General features: G+C 39.8%; 1 protein-coding gene across 3 annotated transcripts in view; it reads left to right on the top strand.

Moving 5' to 3' along the window:
- Positions 1-21,475, top strand: part of DDC (dopa decarboxylase) — a 106,726-nt gene that overhangs the window by 32,669 nt on the left and 52,582 nt on the right. For all 3 annotated transcript variants that reach the window (XM_079150336.1, XM_079150335.1, XM_079150337.1), the window contains 2 exons: positions 9,856-9,990; positions 17,882-18,025. In XM_079150336.1, coding sequence (XP_079006462.1) covers positions 9,856-9,990; positions 17,882-18,025 — 279 coding nt within the window. The remainder of the gene's footprint in view (positions 1-9,855; positions 9,991-17,881; positions 18,026-21,475) is intronic.

The following is a 21,475-nucleotide window of genomic DNA, read 5'->3' as shown; positions in this document are numbered from 1 at the left end:
TGGGGTTAGGAATAGTCCTGCTATCTCAGTCCAGGCTTCAACACAATCCTCCTGTGCCCATCCCACTCAATTTTTTGCTGGACAAAAGCAGATTGCCAGGCCTGCATTTGTGGCAGAAAACTTGCCTTTCCCAGCTGACAAGGCTGATTGACTATAATTTGCAAGACTCCAAAGAGCACCAAGGCTTTGGGTAACAGTCGGAGCCAGCCTGCCTCATCGATCCCCTAAGAGCTGTAATCATAGCTACTGGGTATCTACACAGTGATGGGCTTCTGAGCCAAGTGGCAAATCATCATTGTGAAGCTGGACAAGTGTGACCTGCGAAAATAGCCTCTGAATTAGACTTGAAAAATCCTGTGGAAGAAAAGCCTCCAATTTCTTACCATGTATGGGGCGACACTTGAAAAAAACAGAAGATGAAAAGGCAGTTCTGTCATGACATCAGCAGCCCCAGCGTCAGCTCTCGCCACCATTCCCTCCTGTATCCTGAGTAGGCTCTCCATGGCAACCGTGGTGCACCGGAAGCAAGCCATCAGGCATCCTCACTGCTCCCTTACCGAAGAATAGTCGCCCTCCCTACTCTTACCCTAGCAAAGCTCTGCTTCCAGCAAAAGACAGAGATCCGCTTGCCTTCCTGCTCAAATTTACCAAAACCTGCTGGCTGCACTAGACCTGTTGATGTCTGGATGTCATACTGACAATATGTTTCATTGGGCTTTTTTTGTTGTGGTTTTTATTGTTTTGTTAACTAAAGGAGGAAAATTTTTTCTCAGGACATGGAAAGTGCACCCTCCCAAACCCATGATGAATTGGCAAAGTGACTCAAAGCTTTTCATTAGATCAGAGAATGAACATTTAGATTCCAAAGCTTCAAACAGGGTAGAATTTAGATAAGAAAGTTGCAATCATAACTGAGTATTAAGGGAGCCTGGACTTCCTGGGACAGCTGCTTCATCCTCCTCAGATGCATTTCTTTTATGTAGTCTAAAACCATGTCTAAAATCATTTCTCATTAAAATACAGCTCAAAGACTCATTTTAGCTGTTGAAAATTAAGAGGGTTCTATTCTGCGTATTTGAACTTAAGCGTTAGAGATACAGAAACATGAATAAATGAACTTATTGTCAAATCTTATTCATCTCTCCCAGGGATATAACTTGGTTCAAAGAATAAGTGGAAGTAGAGGAATGGTAAAACCAAAATGGAAAACCAGAATCCATGAAGGAAAGATAAAATGTTAATAAGAGAAGTTAGCATTTCTTTCTTTTTTTTTTTATTGTAAACAAATGGGATACATGTTGTTTCTCTGTTTGTACATGGCGTAAAGGCATACCATTTGTGCAATCATAAATTTACATAGAGTAATGTTGTTTGATTCATTCTGTTATTTTGTCCCTCCCCCCACCCCTCCCACCCCTCTTTACCCTCTATACAGTACTTCCTTCCTCCATACTTGCCCCCCTCCCTAACCCTAACTCTAACCCTAACACTAACCCTTCCCTCCCCCCCATTATGTGTCATCCTCCACTTATTAGCGATATCATTCGTCCTTTGGCTTTTTGAGATTGGCTTATCTCACTTAGCATGATATTCTCCAATTTCATCCATTTGCCTGCAAATGCCATAATTTTATCATTCTTTTTTTTTTTTTAATTTTTTTTTCTTTTTTTTATTGTAAACAAATGGGATACATGTTGTTTCTCTGTACATGGCGTAAAGGCATACCATTTGTGTAATCATAAATTTACATAGAGCAATGTTGTTTGATTCATTCTGTTATTTTTTCCCTTCCCCCCACCCCTCCCACCCCTCTTTACCCTCTATACAGTAGTTCCTTCCTCCATACTTGCCCCCCTCCCTAACCCTAACTCTAACCCTTCCCTCCCCCCCATTATGTGTCATCCTCCACTTATCAGCGATATCATTCGTCCTTTGGCTTTTTGAGATCGGCCTATCTCACTTAGCATGATATTCTCCAATTTCATCCATTTGCCTGCAAATGTCATAATTTTATCATTCTTTATGGCTGAGTAATATTCCATTGTATATATATACCACAGTTTCTTTATCCACTCATCAATTGAAGGGCATCTAGGTTGGTTCATCAGTCTGGCTATTGTGAATTGAGCAGCTATGAACATTGATGTGGCTGTATTTCTGTAGTATGCAGATTTTAAGTCCTTTGGGTATAGGCCAAGAAGTGGGATAGCTGGGTCAAATGGTGGTTCCATTCCAAGTTTTCTAAGGAATCTCCACACTGCTTTCCATAGTGGCTGCACTAATTTGCAGCCCCACCAGCAGTGTATGAGTGTACCTTTCTCCCCACATCCTCGCCAACACCTGTTGTTGCTCGTATTCTTGATAATCGCCATTCTACTTGGGGTGAGATGGAATCTTAGGGTGGTTTTGATTTGCATTTCTCTTATTACTAGAGATGTTGAACATTTTTCCATATGTTTGTTGATTGCTTGTAGATCTTCTTCTGTGAAGTGTCTATTCATTTCCTTAGCCCATTTGTCGACTGGATTATTTGAATTCTTGGAGTAGAGTTTTTTGAGTTCTTTATAGATTCTGGAGATTAGTGCTCTATCTGAAGTATGATTGGCAAAGATATTCTCCCACTCTGTAGGCTCTTTCTTCGCATTGCTGATAGTTTCCTTTGCTGAGAGAAAGCTTTTTAGTTTGAATCTATCCCAGTTATTGATTCTTGCTTTTATTTCTTGTGCTATGGGAGTCCTGTTAAGGAAGTCTGATCCTAGACCAACAAGGTGAAGATTTGGACCTACTTTTTCTTCTATAATCTGCAGGGTCTCTGGTCTGATTCCGAGGTCCTTAATCCATTTTGAGTTGAGTTTCGTGCATGGTGAGAGATATGGGTTTAGTTTCATTCTGTTGCATATGGATTTCCAATTCTCCCAGCACCATTTGTTGAAGAGGCTATCTTTTCTCCATTGCATATTTTGGGCACCTTTGTCTAGTATGAGAAAATTGATTTTATTTGGGTTTGTGTCTGTGTCCTCTATTCTGTACCATTGATCTACCTTTCTATTTTGGTACCAATACCATGCCGTTTTTGTTACTATTGCTTTGTAGTAGAGTTGAAGATCTGGTATTGCAATACCCCCTGTTTCACTCTTCCTGCTAAGGATTGCTTTAGCTATTCTGGGTTTCTTATTCTTCCAGATGAATTTCATGATTGCTTGCTCTATTTCTGTAAGGTACGTCATTGGGATTAAAATTGGAATTGCATTGAATTTGTATAGCACTTTAGGTAGTATGGCCATTTTGACAATATTAATTCTTCCTATCCAAGAACATGGAAGATCTTTCATCTTCTAAGGTGTTCTTTAATTTCTTTCTTTAGTGTTGTATAGTTCTCATTGTAGAGGTCTTTCACCTCTTTTGTGAGATTGATTCCCAAGTATTTTATTTTTTTCGAGGCTATTGTGAATGGGGTAGTTTTCCTAATTTCTCTTTCTGAAGATTCATCACTTATGTATAAAAATGCGTTGGATTTATGGGCATTGATCTTGTAACCTGCTACTTTACTGAATTCACTTATGAGTTCTAAGAGTTTTCTGGTGGAATTTCCAGGTTCCTCTAAATATATAATCATGTCATCAGCGAACAGGGATAGTTTGAGTTCTTCTTTTCCAATTCGTATCCCTTTAATTTCTTTGGTTTGTCTAATTGCTCTGGCCAGAGTCTCAAGAACGATGTTGAATAGAAGTGGTGAAAGAGGGCATCCCTGCCTTGTTCCAGTTTTTAGGGGGAATGCTTTCAGTTTTTCACCATTTAGAATGATATTAGCCATGGGCTTAGCATAAATGGCCTTTACAATGTTAAGGAATGTTCCCACTATCCCTATTTTTTCTAGTGTTTTGAGCATGAAGGGGTGCTGTATTTTATCAAATGCTTTTTCTGCATCTATTGAAATAATCATGTGATTCTTGACTTGAAGTCTATTAATATGGTGAATTACGTTTATTGATTTCCTGATGTTGAACCAACCTTGCATCCCTGGGATGAAACCCACTTGATCATGGTGCACTGTCTTTTTAATACGTTTTTGTATGCGATTTGCTAAAATCTTGTTGAGAATTTTTGCGTCGATGTTCATTAAGGATATTGGTCTGAAATTTTACTCCCTTCATAAGTCTCTGTCTGGTTTAGGTATCAGTGTGATATTGGCTTCATAGAATGAGTTTGGGAGGGTTCCCTCCTCTTCTATTTTATGGAATACTTTGAGAAGTATTGGAATGAGCTCTTCTTTAAAGGTTTTGTAGAACTCGGCTGAGAACCCATCTGGTCCCGGACTTTTCTTTGTTGGTAGGCTTTTGATGACTTCTTCTATTTCAGTACTTGAAATTAGTCTATTTAAATTGTTTATGTCCTCCTTGTTCAGTTTAGGCAATTCATATGTCTCTAGGAACCTGTTGATGTCTTCGAAATTTTCTATTTTGTTGGAGTATAGATTTTCAAAATAGCTTCTAATTATGTTTTGTATTTCAATCCTGTCTGTTGTGATATTTCCTTGTTCATTCCGAATTTTAGTGATTTGGGTTTTCTCTCGTCTTCTCTTTGTTAGTGTGGCTAAAGGTTTATCAATTTTGTTTATTTTTTCGAAGAACCAACTATTTATTTTGTCAATTTTTTGTATTGTTTCTTTTGTTTCAATTTCATTGATTTCAGCTCTGAGTTTAACTATTTCCTGTCTTCTACTACTTTTGGTGCTGTTCTGTTCTTCTTTTTCTAGGGCTTTGAGCTGTAGTGTTAGGTCGTTTATTTGTTGAGTTTTACTTCTTTTATTGAATGCGCTCCATGAAATAAATTTTCCTCTAAGTACTGCTTTCATAGTGTCCCAGAGATTTTGATATGATGTTTCTTTGTTCTCATTTACCTCTAAGAATTTTTTAATTTCCTTCCTAATATCTTCTGTTACCCATTCATCATATAATAGCATATTGTTTAATCTCCAGATGTTGGAAGTTTCATTTATTTCTAACTTCAATCCATTATGACCTGATAGAATACATGGTAGTGTCTCTATCTTCTTGTATTTGTTAACATTAGCTTTGTTGCATAATATATGGTCTATTTTAGAGAAGGATCCATGTGCTGCTGAGAAGAAAGTGTATTCGCTCTTGGTTGGATGGTATATTCTATAAATGTCCGTTAAGTCTAAATTATTGATTGTGTTATTGAGATCTATGGTTTCTTTGTTCAATTTTTGCCTGGAAGATCTGTCCAGTGGTGAGAGAAGCGTGTTAAAATCACCTAGTATTATAGTGTTTTGGTCTATTTGGTTTCTGAAATTGAGAAGGATTTGTTTGACATACATGGATGAGCCACTGTTTGGGGCATAGATGTTTATGATTGTTCTATCTTGCTGATTTATGCTTCCCTTAAGCAGTATGAAATGACCTTCTTTATCCCTTCTGACTAACTTTGGCTTGAAGTCCACATTATCTGAAATGAGGATGGATACTCCAGCTTTTTTGCTGAGTCCATGTGCATGGTATGTTTTTTCCCATCCTTTCACCTTTAGTCTATGGCTATCTTTTTCTATGAGGTGAGTCTCTTGCAGGCAACATATTGTTGGATCTTTCCTTTTAATCCAATCTGCCAGTCTATGTCTTTTGATTGATGAATTCAGGCCATTAACATTCAGGGTTATTATAGAGATATGATTTGGTTTCCCGGTCATTTGGTTCATTTTTTAAATTTTATTTATTTATTTGTTTGACACAACTTGTTTCCTCCTTTATTTGACAATTCCTTTAGGATAATTCCTCCCTTTGCTGATTTGCTTCTTTGTTTTTCATCTCTTCCTCATGGAATATTTTGCTGAGAATGTTCTGTAATGCTGGCTTTCTTTTTGTAAATTCTTTTAGCTTTTGTTTATCATGGAAGGATTTTATTTCATCGTCAAATTTGAAGGTAAGTTTTGCTGGGTATAAGATTCTTGGTTGGCATCCATTTTCTTTCAGGGCTTGAAAAATGTTGTTCCAGGCCCTTCTAGCTTTTAGGATCTGGATTGAAAAGTCTGCTGATATCCGTATTGGTTTCCCCCTGAATGTAATTTGGTTCTTTTCTCTCACAGCCTTTAAAATTCTGTCTTTATTTTGAATGTTAGGTATTTTCACTATAATGTGCCTTGGTGTGGGTCTGTTGTAATTTTGTGTATTTGGAGTCCTATAAGCCTCTTGAACTTGATTTTCCATTTCATTCTTCAGATTTGGGAAATTTTCTGATATTATTTCATTGAATAAATTGTTCATTCCTTTGGCTTGTTTCTCTAGGCCTTCCTCAATCCCAATAATTCTTAAATTTGGCCTTTTCATGATATCCCATAGTTCTTGTAGATTCTGTTCATGATTTCTTACCATCTTCTCTGTTCAACTTTGTTTTCAAGGTTAAATATTTTGTCTTCAATGTCTGAGGTTCTGTCTTCCAGGTGTTCTATCCTATTGGATATGCTTTCTATGGAGTTCTTAATTTGGTTTATTGTTTCCTTCATGTCAAGGATTTCTGTTTGTTTTTTCTTCAATATCTCTAACTCTTTATTGAAATGATCTTTTGCTTCCTGTATTTGCTCTTTTAATTGTCGATTGGTGCGATCATTCAATGCTTGCATTTGCTCTTTCATCTCATCATTCAGTGCATGCATTTGCTCTTTCATCTCATCGTTTGCTTCTCTGATCATTTTAATTATGTACAGTCTGAACTCCTTTTCTGTCATTTCTTCTGCCATGCTGTCATTGGGTTTTATTGATGTAACATCTAGATTTGTTTGCAGCATTTTCTTTCCTTGTTTTCGCATATTGTTCAGGTATCAGTGGACCGCTGAGATATTGCAGATTTCCTCTATTGACTTACAATGTCCCTGAAGATTTCTATATATATCCTCCCTTAGCCTTCAGTAGGCTGAAGTCTTGGAGGAAGTTGATAATGCGGTGCTCCACAAGGAAGCTGCCTCTCTAGGAGTGGTGGCCTTCAGGTGGGGTATAATCCCTGCTAGTGGGCAGAGGTGCCTCCACTTGTTGACCAGTGGTCATCCAAAGGGGACCTAGGCTGCGGGCTGAGGCAAGGCCTGTTTGGGCCTGAGTCTCTGGTTTTACCGTCCTTGTGGTGAAACCTCACCCAGCAGGGAAGACTCACCCGGTGGGGAGGTCTCGCTGGTCAGTTCCCTCCTAGAGGTTCCCCTCAATTTACAGCTACCACCTGGGCTGGGCTGCCTTCCTCTGCAAAGTTCCCAGGGGCCCGGCCCTACCTCCTGGGCCTGGGAGCCTCACCCTTTGCAGATGACTCTCCTTAGGCTGCCCTTCCTCAGAGAATCTGCCCGCAGGCCTGGAACCTTCGCTCCGCCCTAAGCCTGTCTCTGTGCGGCTCTTCCACCAAGAAGCCTCCTAGATCCTGGGACCCTGCTCTGCACCTAATTGCCTGGCTATGCGGCCCCTCCTCTGAGCAGCCACCTGGGGCCCTGTACAATCGCTCTGAATCCTAGAGACCCGCCACACGCTTCTTCCTCCAGACAGCCGCCCAGTATTCCGGTGCGGTCACTAGGAGTCCAGGAAACTCACTGCGTGCCTCCACCTCCACCAACCACCTGTAGCCCTGGGCAATCAATCACTCCGAGTCGAAGTGACCCTCCCCGTTCCTCCTCCTTCTCCAGATAACCCCCGGGGTGTTCAGGAGCGGTCGCTCTGAGTGGCTCTGAGTCCACGTGACCCGCTGCACGGGTCCTCTGGGCAACCGCCCGGAGCTCTGGTGCGGCCACTCGAGACCAAGCGACCCACCACGCTTCTCCTCCAGGCAGCCCCCCTGTGTTCAGGAGCTGTCACTTTACGTCCAAACAACTCACCACTCGCCTTCTCCTCTGAGCAGCCGCCTGGAGCTCTAATGCAGTCAAACGACCCGCCGCGCTCCTCCTCCTCCTCCTCCTCCTCCTCCGGGCAGGCCCCGGTGTTCAGAAGTGGTCTGAGTCCAAACAGCTCGCCATGCAGCCCCTCCTCTGGCAACCGCCTGTAGCTCTGGTGTAGTCACTCTGAATCCAAGTGGCCGCGCTCCTCTTCCTCCTCCTCATCCTCAGGGCAGGCCCCGGGGTTCAGAAGCGTCACTCTAAGTCCAAACAGCTCGCCGAGCAGCTTCTCCTCTGGCAACCGCCTGTAGCTCTGGTGTAGTCACTCCGAACCCAAGCGGCCATGTTCCTCCTCCTCCTCCTCAGGGCAGGCCCCGGTGTTCTGAGTCCACACAGCTCTCCTCGCCACTCCTCGCCTGGGCAGCCGACGGAGCCCCAGTGGTTGCTCCGAGTCCCAGCGCTGTGCCCTTTACGGCGCTCCCAGTTGTCCGAGCTCACTGCTCCAGCGGGGGGAGGGGTGTCTCACCGGCAGCTCTACTTCACAAAGTTTCCTGCGTTCCGGGACCACCGTCCCATCCGGGACGCCTTCCCAATGGGTGAGAGTCACCCAGTTGCTTTGAGTTGGTCCCAAGTGTCTTAATATCTCCTCTTTTGAATCCTGAGTCCTGGAGCAACATGAAATGCAGCCACCCTCTAGGCAACCATCTTGAAACCTCCATCAGAAGTTAGCATTTCTATGTAATCATTTCATTGTAATTTTCTCTATAAAACTCTATAACTTTGTAAACTTCCTTCATAGAAAAAAAAACTACTTCCTGTTATTTGTCATTTCTAATGTTAGTATTGGTCAGTTGGTGGGTGTCTTCTGGGACTTGCTGGAGAGGAAAGCTGCACACAAATGCAGGGAGGCCAGAGCCATCCTGGAAAGACCAGATTTGTGTTCACTCTTGATCATGCCACTCTTTAATAGTGATTTGAGAGAAGTTGTATAATGTCTCTGAGCATCACTTCCCCCATCTGTAGATGCCAACATTTAAAAATGAGATTTTGCAAATTAAATGGGATAACATGGTAGGTTCCCAATTCATATCATGTAGCCACTGTTAACTTCAAGGGAGGAATTTTCAATAGTTCTTTATTATTTTTTGCTAAAATAAATTTTTGACATTAGTTGTATTAGTTTGCCAGGGTTGCATAAAACAACAGAAATTCATTGTCTCAGTTCTGGAGGCTGATAGTCCAAGATCAAGGCATGAGCAAATTCAGTTTTTCCTGAGGCCTCTCCTTGGCTTGTACATGGCTGCCTCCTCACTGTGTTCACATGGTTTTTCCGTGTGCATGCATAAATTTGGTGGCTAATTTCTTCCTCTTACCAGGACACCAGTCAGATTGGAGTTGGGCCCACACTAAAGACTACCTTTTAATTTAAATATCACTTTAAAGATTTTGAGATATTGAGGTTTAGGGCTTCAACATATGACTTTAGGGGCAGGGCACAATTTGGCATGTAAATTAGGGATTAAAATAAATTCTATAACTCAATCTCAGCATATCAAGAAAAATGTACCTGTATTTTATAAACAAATGCAAATTGCTTTGTCCAAGTGGATATGATCACAGAGTTGAGCTTGTGCATAGGTGCCCTGGGCCAGTCTCCTTTGCTAAAGATATGGACAGTACATCCCTGGCTAGGTTTGAGGCACCCACGAGAAAATGCCTGTGGAGCTATTTTCTCAATGCCTGGCACATGCTTAGTGTTTGAAAATGTTGGCTACTGCTGTTACATAGAGTAGACAAAGTAATGCTAAGCTCACTAGAAGAGCTAAAGAGGCCTCCACAGGAGTTAGATTGTTCCTGGCAAAAAAGAGTGATCTTTGCAATTTCAGCTTTATCTTTTAAGAAAACTATGGACAAAAAGTATATCTTCCAACAGTTCAGACACTGATTCTTTCACTGCATTTTGAATTTCATTGGGACCTTTCTCTTGGATTTAGGGGAGTGCCAGTGAAGCCACCCTGGTTGCCCTGCTGGCTGCTCGGACCAAAGTGATCCGACAGCTCCAGGCACGGACCCCAGAGTTGACTCAGGCTGCAATCATGGAAAAGCTGGTGGCCTACTCCTCTGATCAGGTATGTGGGGGTGTGTGTGTTGGGGGTTGAATATTGGGTTATAGCCCAATAATATTGGTTAGTGGTAGGTGTCTTCTGACATTCAAGGTCTGAATTCAAACAAAATTCATTATCATTTCAAATCCAAGAATAGTTCCTTAGGGATCTCTAGAATAGAGACTTATACTAATTCTCAGGTAGGAACTTGATAGATCAAGTTGAAAAGAAACTATATGTACTGAGAACTCCCCATGACTGACTTGTTACCATCTATAGCAGCATGGACTTAGACTGCATTCATCTGGCCCACCTTCAGAGCAGCACTGTGGAGTAATTGCATGTTAGGCTCAACAATCTAATCTCAAATCCCAGCTCTGCTTTTTTAAGCTTTGTGATCTCAGGCAAATCACGTAAATTCTCAGAGCCTCTCTTTCCCTACTATCAAATGGGGATCAAAGCACCTATCCTTGGTGTAGCTCAGCTCAGCTTGTGGCTGGGCATAAGAGGAAAGATTTAAAGTACTTCGTATTTAAAACTGCAAATAAAAATATCTAGTCTGATTCCATTTTTAAACCCATTTGAAAATAGTAAACAGCAACAAAACAAAGTCCAGAATTATGGGGAAAGGGGCAAGTGGAAAGAAGATTGATCAGCATGAAGAGAATAACTTCACGAGAGAAAGTATGGTCCAGATGGCACAAAAAGAGTAAGATCTGTGTCACCTTCAAGAAATTAGATTCCACAAGGAATTGCCAGCGTTTTTACCTTCAGTGAATTCCTAAGCCACACATTTGAACCGTAACAAAATTGTTTTCTAGTAAATACTTAGCCTGAAATTAATACAATACTGGTATTTCCGTCCTAACTAGGAGGATTATATCTCCCTATCCTAACTCCATGCATTAAGATTTTGCTTGCATATGAAGAAAATTATTAATTTGTATTTAAGTCTCCCTTGTTTCCCAGAAGGCTTTAGAAAAAACTCAAAATGAACACATAGGCACTCAATAAATATATATTGAAATCCACTACTATACATGTTAGGGTGCAGCCTGTCCATCAGGGCTTCCTGAAGGAGCTCATCTCACTAGGAAGTGGCTGGTAGTACCATTCCAGATGCCCAGTGGCTAAAGATACCATGGGCTCTACTGCATCTTTCTCTGGATGTCCATTAGGTTCCCCAGAAACAGGTCCTGATATAGAGCTTGTGTCCAAGTTTTTTTTTTTCTTTTCACTGTTTTTATTCTCATTTTCCATTTTGACCTTTTGTAATACTGTGTAAATTAAGTCACCGTCACATTTTAAGTACAGGGTCAGCCAAAAAAACAAAAAACAAAAAACAAACAAACAAAAAAAAACCCCAGAAGAATCAGAATGACCACGTTTTTAGAAGGAAATGGCAGTAATCAAATCCATAAAAGCTAACTTTAATGGAGTAGTTGAAAGGGGAGTTAGAATGCAATGTGTACATGGTGGCTTATGGAGCGTTTCCACCTCTGTTCTGTGCTGCAATCCGTCATGGGTGCATTCATCATTAAGAACCAAATTAGGAATGAAAGTAATAAAACAAATGAGAGACCTAATCTTCAGTTCAAATAAATGAAAAGCTAGGGACTGAGATCTACTTTGTTCCCTGAGAAAAAGAAAGAATGCAAATGAGGATTAGTCTGAGTTTGGGGGACCTAATGATCACAAGTCAGCTGTAGGAAAGCACTCTGTGGCAGCATATGGTCTATCAACGCCCTTAGCAGAAAGCTTCTGCTTGTGTGGAGGTGCTGCCTGGTCTAAGCCAGGCATCTTCTGCAAAAACCTGCGCTGCATGTGGAGCAGGAACATAGTCAGTTATCTGTGGCCCTACCTTCTCCTGGCACTCATCTGTTTTTTTTTAAATTCATTTTAGTTATACATAATATTAGGGTTTATTTTGATATAATTATACAAGTATAGAATATAATTTGCTCTCCTTCAGGAGCAGTAATTCCCATTTCTCATCCCACCTTTCTCCCCCGTTCCCTTCCCTCTACTCTACTGATCTTTCTGCTATTTACTTATAGTTCTTTTTAATTAGTACCTTGTGTGTTTGTGTATGTGTGTGTGTGTGTGTGTGTGTGTGTGTGTGTGTATATATATAAAGGTGAGATTCGCTGTGGTATATTCACATACATACATAGGAAACTTGGGTCAGATTCACACCACAGTTCTTCCCTTATCCTCTCCTTCTTCCCTCCCCCTCAAATCCCTTTCTCTACTCCACTGATTTCTCTTCTATTTGATTGAATCCAACCTTCCCTCCCCGACCCCCTTACTTTGGACTAACTTCTTCATATCAGAGAAAAAAAATTAACCTCTGACCTTCTGGGTCTAGTTTATTTCACTTAACATTATGGTCTCCAATTTCATCCATTTGCCAGCAAATGCCATAATTATATTCTTCTTTATGTCTGAGTAATATTCCATTGTGTACATATGCCACATTTTCTTTATCCATTCTTCTGTTGATGGGGTTCCTAGTTTGGTTCCATAGCTTGGTTAATGTGAATTGTGCTGTTGTGAATATTGATGTGTCTGTGTCCCTGTAGTATGCTGATTTTAGATCTTTTAGATATATGAAGAGTGGGCTAGCTGGGTCATATGGTGGTTCTATTCCTAGTGTTTTGAGGAATCTCTATACTACTTTCCAGAGTGGTTGCACTAATTTACAGTACCAAAAAAAGTTATGAGTGTACTCTTTTCTCTATATCTTCCACAACATTTATTATTATATGTGTTCTTGATAATTGCCATTCTGACTGGAGTGAGATGAAATCTCAGTGTAGTTTTAATTTGCATTTCCTTGATTGCCAGAGATGTTGAACTTTTTTTTCATATATTTACTGGCCATTTGTATTTCTTCTTTTGAAAAATGTCCATTTATTAATTGGGCTACTTGGTTTTTTGGTACCAAAGTTTTTGAGTTCTTTATATATTCTGAATATTAATGCCTTATCTGAGGAGCAGGTGGCGAAGATCTTCTCCCATTCTGTGGCTCCCTCTTCACACTCTTAATTGTTTCCTTTCTTGTGCAGAAGCTTTTTAATTTGTTGCCATTGATTTTTGTTTTATTTCATATGTTTTAGGAGTCTTATTAAGGAAGTTAATGCCTGTGCCAATACGTTGGATTGTTGGCCTACATTTTCTTCTAGCAGTGGCAGCGTTTCTAGTCTAATTTCTAGGTCTTTGATCTACTTTTCAATTGACTTTTGTGCAGGGTGGGAGACAGGGATCCAGTTTCATTCTTCTATATGTGGATATTTCCTAGCCCCCTTTTTTATAACGCCATCTTTTCTCAGCATATGTTTTTGGTACCTTTGTGTAGTATGAGATAACTGTATTTGTGTGAGTTTGTCTTTGTGTCTTCTGTTCTATTCCATTAGTTTTCCTGTCTGTTTGGGGGCCAATACCATGCAGCTTTCCCTACTATAGCCCTGCAGCATAACTTAAGCTGTGGTATTATGATACTTCCAGCATTGCTCTCCTTGCTCAAGATTGCTTTGGTGATTCTTGGTCTTTTATTCTTCCACATGAATTTTAGAACTATTTGTCTAGTTCTGTGAAGAATGTCATTGGCATTTTGATGGAGATTGCACTGAATCTCTATATTGCTTTTGATAATATGTCCATTTTGACAATATTAATTTTACCTATCCAAAAACATAGATAATCTTCTCATATTCTGTGGTGTTCTTCAATCTCTTTCTTCAGCATTCTATAGTTTTCATCATGGAGGTCTTTCACTTCCTTTGTTAAATTAATTCCCCAGTACCTTATTTTTTGAAGTTATTGTAAATGGTACAGTTTTCCTAATTTCTTTTTCAGCAGATTCATTGGAATATAGGAAAACAATTGATTTATGTATGTTGATCTCATATCCTGCTCCTTTACTAAAATTGTTTATCAACTCTAGAAGTCTTCTGCTAGAGTTTTTTATATTCTAAATATAAGATCATTGTTGGGGGCTGTGCCATGTTGGTGGCGCCAGGATGGCGCCTGATCACATCAGCAGCGAGGAGGTTAATTGACATAAGCACACTCAGGTGATTTTCTCCTCCACGCACACAAGGTATGCGCATGAGTTCTCGAGCACTTTAATTGCCTGCTCAGAACGTCTTGCCTAATCTTTGCGTAAGAGGCGTGGCCCTGCTCTCCACGTCCTGGAGGTGATATAAGCGCAGGTGGAGCAAGACAGAGACACAGCAGCCATTAGAAGCAGCCAGAGGGAAAAACACGCTACAGCAGCCATTAGCAGAAGAAAAGCAGTAACAGAAGACACGCGGCGCAGCAGTAGCCAGAGAAGACACGCCACAGCAGCCATTAGCAAAAAAGCCAGAAGAAAGAACACAGCAGCAAGTAGGGGCAGCGGCGGAAGGCAGATTGCGGAACGGAGAACGGAGACGCATCACTAGGGCACCTTAGGTAGACACACCCTTAGTTCACAGGATGCAGGACTTTAAGGCGTGGCAGGCCTCTCTCCTTCTAAGCTCTAAGAAAAGCCTGTCTTTCTTTCAAAGTTTCTCTCTTAAGCAAAGTTTCTTTCTCTCTGATAAGCGGGGTCTCTCTCTCCTCTCAAAGCAAGTAAATCTCATTTCCTCTATCCTCTATAAATGAACAAGCAAGAAAGCAGTGCACTAAAGAGAAAGATAGAAGTGCCTCAGTTTCCACTCCACCACCCATAAGACCCGTGCAAGTTGTTGCTGCAGGCGGTGACAAATATCCATGGATTTTGGAACCGCAAAAAGCCAGCGACGGATCATGACATCAGCAAGAAGAAAATTCGACTTCTTTTCCTATTTGTATCCCTTTTCTTTGCTTCTCTTGCATGATTGCTCTGGCTAGAGTTTCAAGGACTATGTTGAATAAGAGTGGTGAGAGTGTATATCTTAGTCTTAATCCTATATTTAAAGGAAAAACTTTCCATTTTTCTCCATTTAGTATGATGTTGGCCTTGGGTTTATCATATATATCCTTTACAATGTTGAGGTAGGTTCCATCTATCCCTAGTTTCTCTAATGTTTTAAATATAAATAGGTGCTAGACTTTGTCAAATGCTTTTTCAGAGTCTTTGAGATAATCATGTGATTATTGTCCTTAACTCTATTTATGTGGTTAATTACATTTATTGATTTGCTCATGTTGAACCAACCCTGAAAACCCATGTGATGAAACCCACTTGATCATGGTGCACTATCTTTTCACTGTGTTTTTGTATGTGGTTTGACAATTTTTTAAAAATTTTATTTAAAAAAATTTTTTTAGTTGTAGATGGACATGGTACCTTTATTTTATTCATTGATTTTTATGTGATGCTGAGGATTGAACCCAGTGCCTCACATGTGCAAGGCAAGCACTCTACCACTGAGCCACAACCCCAGTCCTGTGGTTTGCCAATTTTAATGAAAACTTTTGCATCTATGTTCATCAAGGATATTGGCCTATAATTTTCTTCTCTCCATGTGTCTTTGTCTGGTTTTGGTATCAGGGTGATACTGACTACGTAGAATGAATTTTGCAGCTTATTGGGGTGTACATTTTCAAAATAGTTTTTAGTGATCCTCTGGATTTCAGGTGATATTTCAATTTCCATATAATTTTGTTAATTTGAGTCTTCTCTTTCTTTTGCTTAGTTTAGCCAACTAAGCAAACCGACTTTGAAAGGATCTTGTCTATCCTTTCGAAGAACCAACTCTTTGTTTTCACTGATAGTTTGTAATTTTTTAATTCTCACTTTTATTGATTTCAGCTCTGATTGTAATTATTTTCTGTCTTCTACTGATTTTGGTGATAGTTTGTCCTTTTCCTAATACTTTGAGGAATAACTTTAGATTATTCATTTGGTATCTTTTTCTAATGTAGGAACTCAGTGCTATAAACTTTCCTTTTAGAACTGTCTTCAGACTATCCCAGAGATTTTCTCTTTGGTCAAGTGCCAATCTTTTGTGTGTTGTACAGTTTATCCTGCAGTGAGTTTGTGGCAAGCACACCCTGTAAGGAGAGGTAGCTCTCCAAAAAAGGGGATAGCCGATCAGCCAATACCCTCTGCATCTTTGCATGGGAAACACAAACTTGTCAAGGGGACACTGGAGCATCACATAGAAAGCAGGCACACATGCAAATAACTCTCTTTTAGGAACAATTTAAACTCCTGTTGTCTGCTACTGTCCACTGCCCCTACATCCTCCTCCTGCCTGCCTCCCACTGCCTCCTCCTGAGTTGAGTCTGCATTGTAGGCTAGCACGCACCCTAGGAAGCACAGGGTCAAGGTTTTGTCATAAGTTTATAAATTCATCACCTTACTCATCCTCTGAAGGTGATGCACAAAGATCATGGAAAGAACAACTGGCTAAGGTGTCACATGTTTCACAGTTGATTTTCAAACCTAGTAGTAAAAGAGGAAGTATTTCCATTTAATTTTTCTACACCAGGAAACCTGCCTGACATACCTTGTCATCATTTTTCACAACTATTCTTTGAAGTGGAATTTTTTTTTATCTTCTCATTGTTTTCACAAGATCATAGAGAGTCACTGTCCAGAGTAACCTGAGAGGGTCCCACCAGGAAGGTCTGGAGCTGGGAGCCCCAGGGACTCAGAAGCTAAGTGCTGTCTTCTGGAACCCCTCTGCTGGCAGAGGTGGTCAAAGAACCGCACAGGAGCAGCAGCGATGCCCACAGTGGGTCAAATCTAGAGATGATGCAGACTGCGGGGCAGAAGGTGGCTGCTTCAGTAAGAATCAACTTTCCTGGGAGTCTCTGAGAAGGGTGGACCCACCATCCAGTGGCAGTGCCACATCATTGGCCCTCAATCTCAGAAGAGTCCATGTCCATGGATTCAACAACCACAGATCAAAAATATTTTTAAAGAAAATTGTGTCTATATTGAATATTTATGGATATTTTTTCTTGTTATTATTCCCTGAATGATACAGTGTAGCAACTATTAATGTAACATAGCATTTGTATGACATTAAGTTTGATAAGTAATTCAGAGATAAATTGAAATATATGGGAACATATATGTAGATCATATGCAGATACTACACCATTGACATTTTATATAAGGACTTGGGCTTCTGTGGATTTTTGTATCCACAGAGGCCCTGGAACCAATTTCTCATGGATACCAATGAATCACTGTATTTACTGAGCATCTATTGACCGAGCTTGGCCACCAAGCTGCAAAAGGCCCCATAGGGAAAGGTAGGGTCTGAATCTGAACCCAGGATTTCTAAGTCCATGGTGGGTATGCATTCCAGGATCTCACTGCATTCTCCCGAAGTCAGACAAATGAATGAACTCATCACCCTACCCTTCTAAGTGCTTGATTTATTAAAGTTGTGGTTTAGATCTGAGGTGTCTCCCAAAATCTCACATGTGAGATAATGCAAGAACATTCAGAGGTGAAACGATTAGATTATTGGAGGTATAACCTAATTGTTGAATTAATCCACTGATAAAAATTAACTGGGTAGAACTATAAGCAGGTAAGGTGTGACTAGATGAAGTAGGTCACTGGGGTGTGATTTTGGAGTTAATCTTTTGTCCCTGTGAGTGGAGCTCTCTCGTCTTATTTCCATGTCCTGAGCTGCTTCCTTCTGCCATGCCTTTGTGCCATGATGTTCTGCCTCAACTCATGTCCAGAGCTATGGAATCAGCTAACCATGGACCAAATCTCTGAAACCATGAGCCTTTTCTTCTTTCAGTTGTTCTTGTCAGGGATTTTGTTCACAGTGAAGAAAAAGTGACTAAAACAAAACTTAAAGCAAGGTTCCGCATGAATAGGTGCCACCGTGGTGTGAGGGGTCAGGCACCCTCTGCAGAACCAGGAACGTAGAAAGTGTGAGCAAACCTGTACCAATCTAACTCTAATCTTTTTTCTCAGGCACACTCCTCTGTGGAAAGAGCTGGATTAATTGGTGGAGTGAAATTGAAAGCAATCCCTTCTGATGGCAAATTTGCCATGCGTGCTTCTGCCCTGCAGGAGGCCCTGGAACAAGACAAGGCAGCTGGCCTGATTCCATTCTTTGTAAGTCTATCAGTACATGTTGCAGATGGCACCATGGAAGTCTCTGCAGGCCTAGGGCGTGTGTGTGTGTGTGTGTGTGTGTGTGTGTGTGTGTGTGCACGTAATGTGCATGCCAGAGTCACTTTCCAGGCTGCTTGTGATGGTCAGAGGCCAGGCATGAATTATGTTGTCTCCTTGAGGAGAGCTAGATTCTCCATTTGTTTCTTCCTTTCTACATGCTTTAGTCTTGAAGTCACTACAACACTCCAGGATTGTACTAAGCCAAAGAGTATTGTTTCTGCTTGTTGTCCAAAGGGACAGCTACGGTCATCCCTTAAAAGAGTCCTTTGTGCCATGCTAGATGCTTTAAGCAGAGAGAAAAGTGTGATGAGTGAACAGGTCTTATTGCCTACATTAGTTGTTCAGAGTAGCTAGTAAGATGTGTCATTTATAAAAGGCTCATTGTAAGCAAGCAGTGACTAATCCTAGATAAAATATCTAATTAACCAAATGACAGGCTGGTTCTCTTGCACCCAGATATGCATTCTCCAATGGGAAGAGAGTCTTAGTACTGCAAGTGAAGTGTGGGAACGGTCACATTCCTGACATGGCCCCAGCAGTATGCCATTTATGGGACTGATACATCTTGTGTGATGCAATCAAATGTCATGACTGTGGCCCTACTTGGGCATTCCACCTGGCCACACACCAGCGTCACCTGGTGAGCTCTTAAAAAGTCCCATTCCCAGGAATTCCTCTGATGGATCTTGACAGAATATCCAGGAATGGAAGCAGGCATTGGAGAAATTTCACAACTTTCAGATTCTGATGAGCATTCAGGTTTTAGAAACAAGGTCATGGGGACACTCCTCAATGTCTGGGCATTTCTTAATCATTAGAACAATATTAATAACATCCACTGCTTTTCTTTTAAGAATTAATCTTTTTTATTTTTATTTTTTTAGATTTTTTAAATTTGATTTTTTATTTGTTCTTTTAGATATATATGACTGTTTGCTGATGATATGATTCTCTATTTAGAAGACCTAAAAAACTTCACCAGAAAGCTTTTAGAACTCATAGACAAATTCAACAAAGTAGCAGGATATAAAATTAACACAAATCAATTATGTTCCTAGACATCAATGATGAATCAGTTGAAACAGAAATTAGAAAAACTATCCCATTCACAATAGTCTAAAAATAATACTTAGGAATCAATCTAATGGAGTTGAAATACCTATACAATGAAAATTACACAACACTAAAGAAAGAAATTGAAGAAGACCTTAGATGATGGAACGATCTCCCATGTTCTTGAATAGGCAAAATTAATATTATCCAAATGGCCATACTATGTAGATTTCATTCACTAAACAGATTAAATTCAACTCCTATGAAAACCCCAATAATTTCCTTCATAGAAATAGAAAAAACAGTCATGAAATTCATTTGGAAAAAATAAGAGGCCCAGAATAGCCAAAGCAATCCTTAGTAGGAAAGTGAAGCCAGAGGAATCACAATACCAGACCTTAAATTATACTATAGAACTGTAGTGAAAAAAAAATGGCATGTAATTGGCACAAAAACAAACATGAGAGCCAATGGAACAGAATAGAAGACACAGAGACAAACTCACATGTATACAATTATCTCATACTAGACAAGGGTAACATAAACATATATTAGAGAAAAAAGATAGCCTCTTCAACAAATGGTGCTGGGTAAACAAGAAATCCATATGTAGCAAAATGAAATTAAATCCCTATCTTTTACCCTGCACAAAACTCAACTCAAAGTGGATCAAGGACCTAAGCATTGGTCAAAGACCCTGCACCTACTAGAAGAAAAAGTTTGTCCAACTCTCTACCATGTTGGCTCAGGAACTGACTTCCCCAACAAGACCACTAAATCACAAGAATTAAAATCAAGAAACAATAAATGGAATGTTATCAAAATAAAAACTTCTTCACTGCTAAGGAAACAATCAAGAACATGAACAGAGAGCCTACAGAATGGGAGAAAATCTTTGCCACTTGCACCTCGGATAGAGTATTAATCTCCAGAATATACAAAGAACTCAAAAAACTTCACACCAAAAATAAATAAATAATCCAATTAATAAATTGGCAAAGGAACTGAACAAGGACTTCACTAACAAGAAATACAAATGGGCAACAAATATATGAAAAAATGTTCAACCTCTCTAGCAATTAGAGAAATACAAATTAAAACTACACCAAGACTCCATCTCACTCCAGTCAAAATGGCAATTGTCAAGAATTAATCTTTCAAAACACTCTTCTTTCTCTGAAACTTTTTTTGTCAATTCAAATCAATAACCATTTGGTGGCTGGACTGAGGCAGTCATGGAAGGTATGGTTTTATATAAACATCTATCCTAATCTGAGGAGCTCACAGGAGAATCAGGATCATAAACATGATCTACATGGTTATAATGTAGAAGGATTGGCAAGGTTCAAAGGTAGCTCAAAGAATAAGATGACACTCAAGTGAGTTTGAAGGAGACAGAAGTCAAACTCTGGATCCAGATTCAGCTTCCATTTGATCCTAGACATCTTTCTCAGTTCCCTTACCTGCTTGATTTTTCTCCATTACCTGTATCACCTACTCCCATACCCATTTATTTGTTTGTTTGTTTACTGCCTTCTTCCCAACAGAATGTACAAGGGGGGAGTTCATTTTGATCACCGCTTTATCTTCACTGATGGAATAGCACAGAAATGACAGTGGGAGAAATTCAATTAATAGTTGTCCCTTGGTATCCACAGGGCATCTGTTCCAGGACCCATCACTCATACCAAAACCCTTGGATGCTCAAGTCCCTTACATAAAATGACATAGTATTTGCATATAACCTGTACATATCTTCCTTCCCACATATTTTAGATCATCACTAGATTGCTTGTCCTAATTAATGTAAATGCTGTGTAAATAGTTTTTTTTTTTTTAAGGAAACAATGAGGAGAAAAAGTGTGTGTTCAGTACAAATGCAATAAAAACATATTTTAACTTCATGTTTGGTTGAATACGTGATTGTGGAACCCTTGGATGTGGAGAGTCAACTTTATTTGTCAAATACAGAAAGATTTGGAAGGAAGTTCATTCTGGTTATAAAGAAGGATTATCCTTAAAATTCCAATTATAAGTTTAGTAAATTTGAAATGATTTTATTTAAATGAAGTAAATATTTTTAACCTACAGTGTCAATTTTAAGTCACTAAAATTTTATGTCTAGGGAAAAATATGTATTGAAACATACTCTATATTTGGAGAATAAAAGCAATGGAAAAAACATCACATACCTGATGGGAATATTTTATAAAAATTCAAAACCTCATAACTCATATTAAAATACAAATGTTGGTAGGAACTATTCATAGGATATAATACAAAGTCAATTTTGAAATAAAAAGAAGGCTCACATATCAACAAAGAGGAAACATTCCA

The sequence above is a fragment of the Sciurus vulgaris genome, assembly GCF_902686455.1.
Source record: "Sciurus vulgaris genome assembly, chromosome: 8".
Classification (NCBI taxonomy): domain Eukaryota; kingdom Metazoa; phylum Chordata; class Mammalia; order Rodentia; family Sciuridae; genus Sciurus; species Sciurus vulgaris.
Note: the sequence above shows the minus strand (reverse complement) of the source record. Positions and strands in the feature narration are given on the sequence as shown.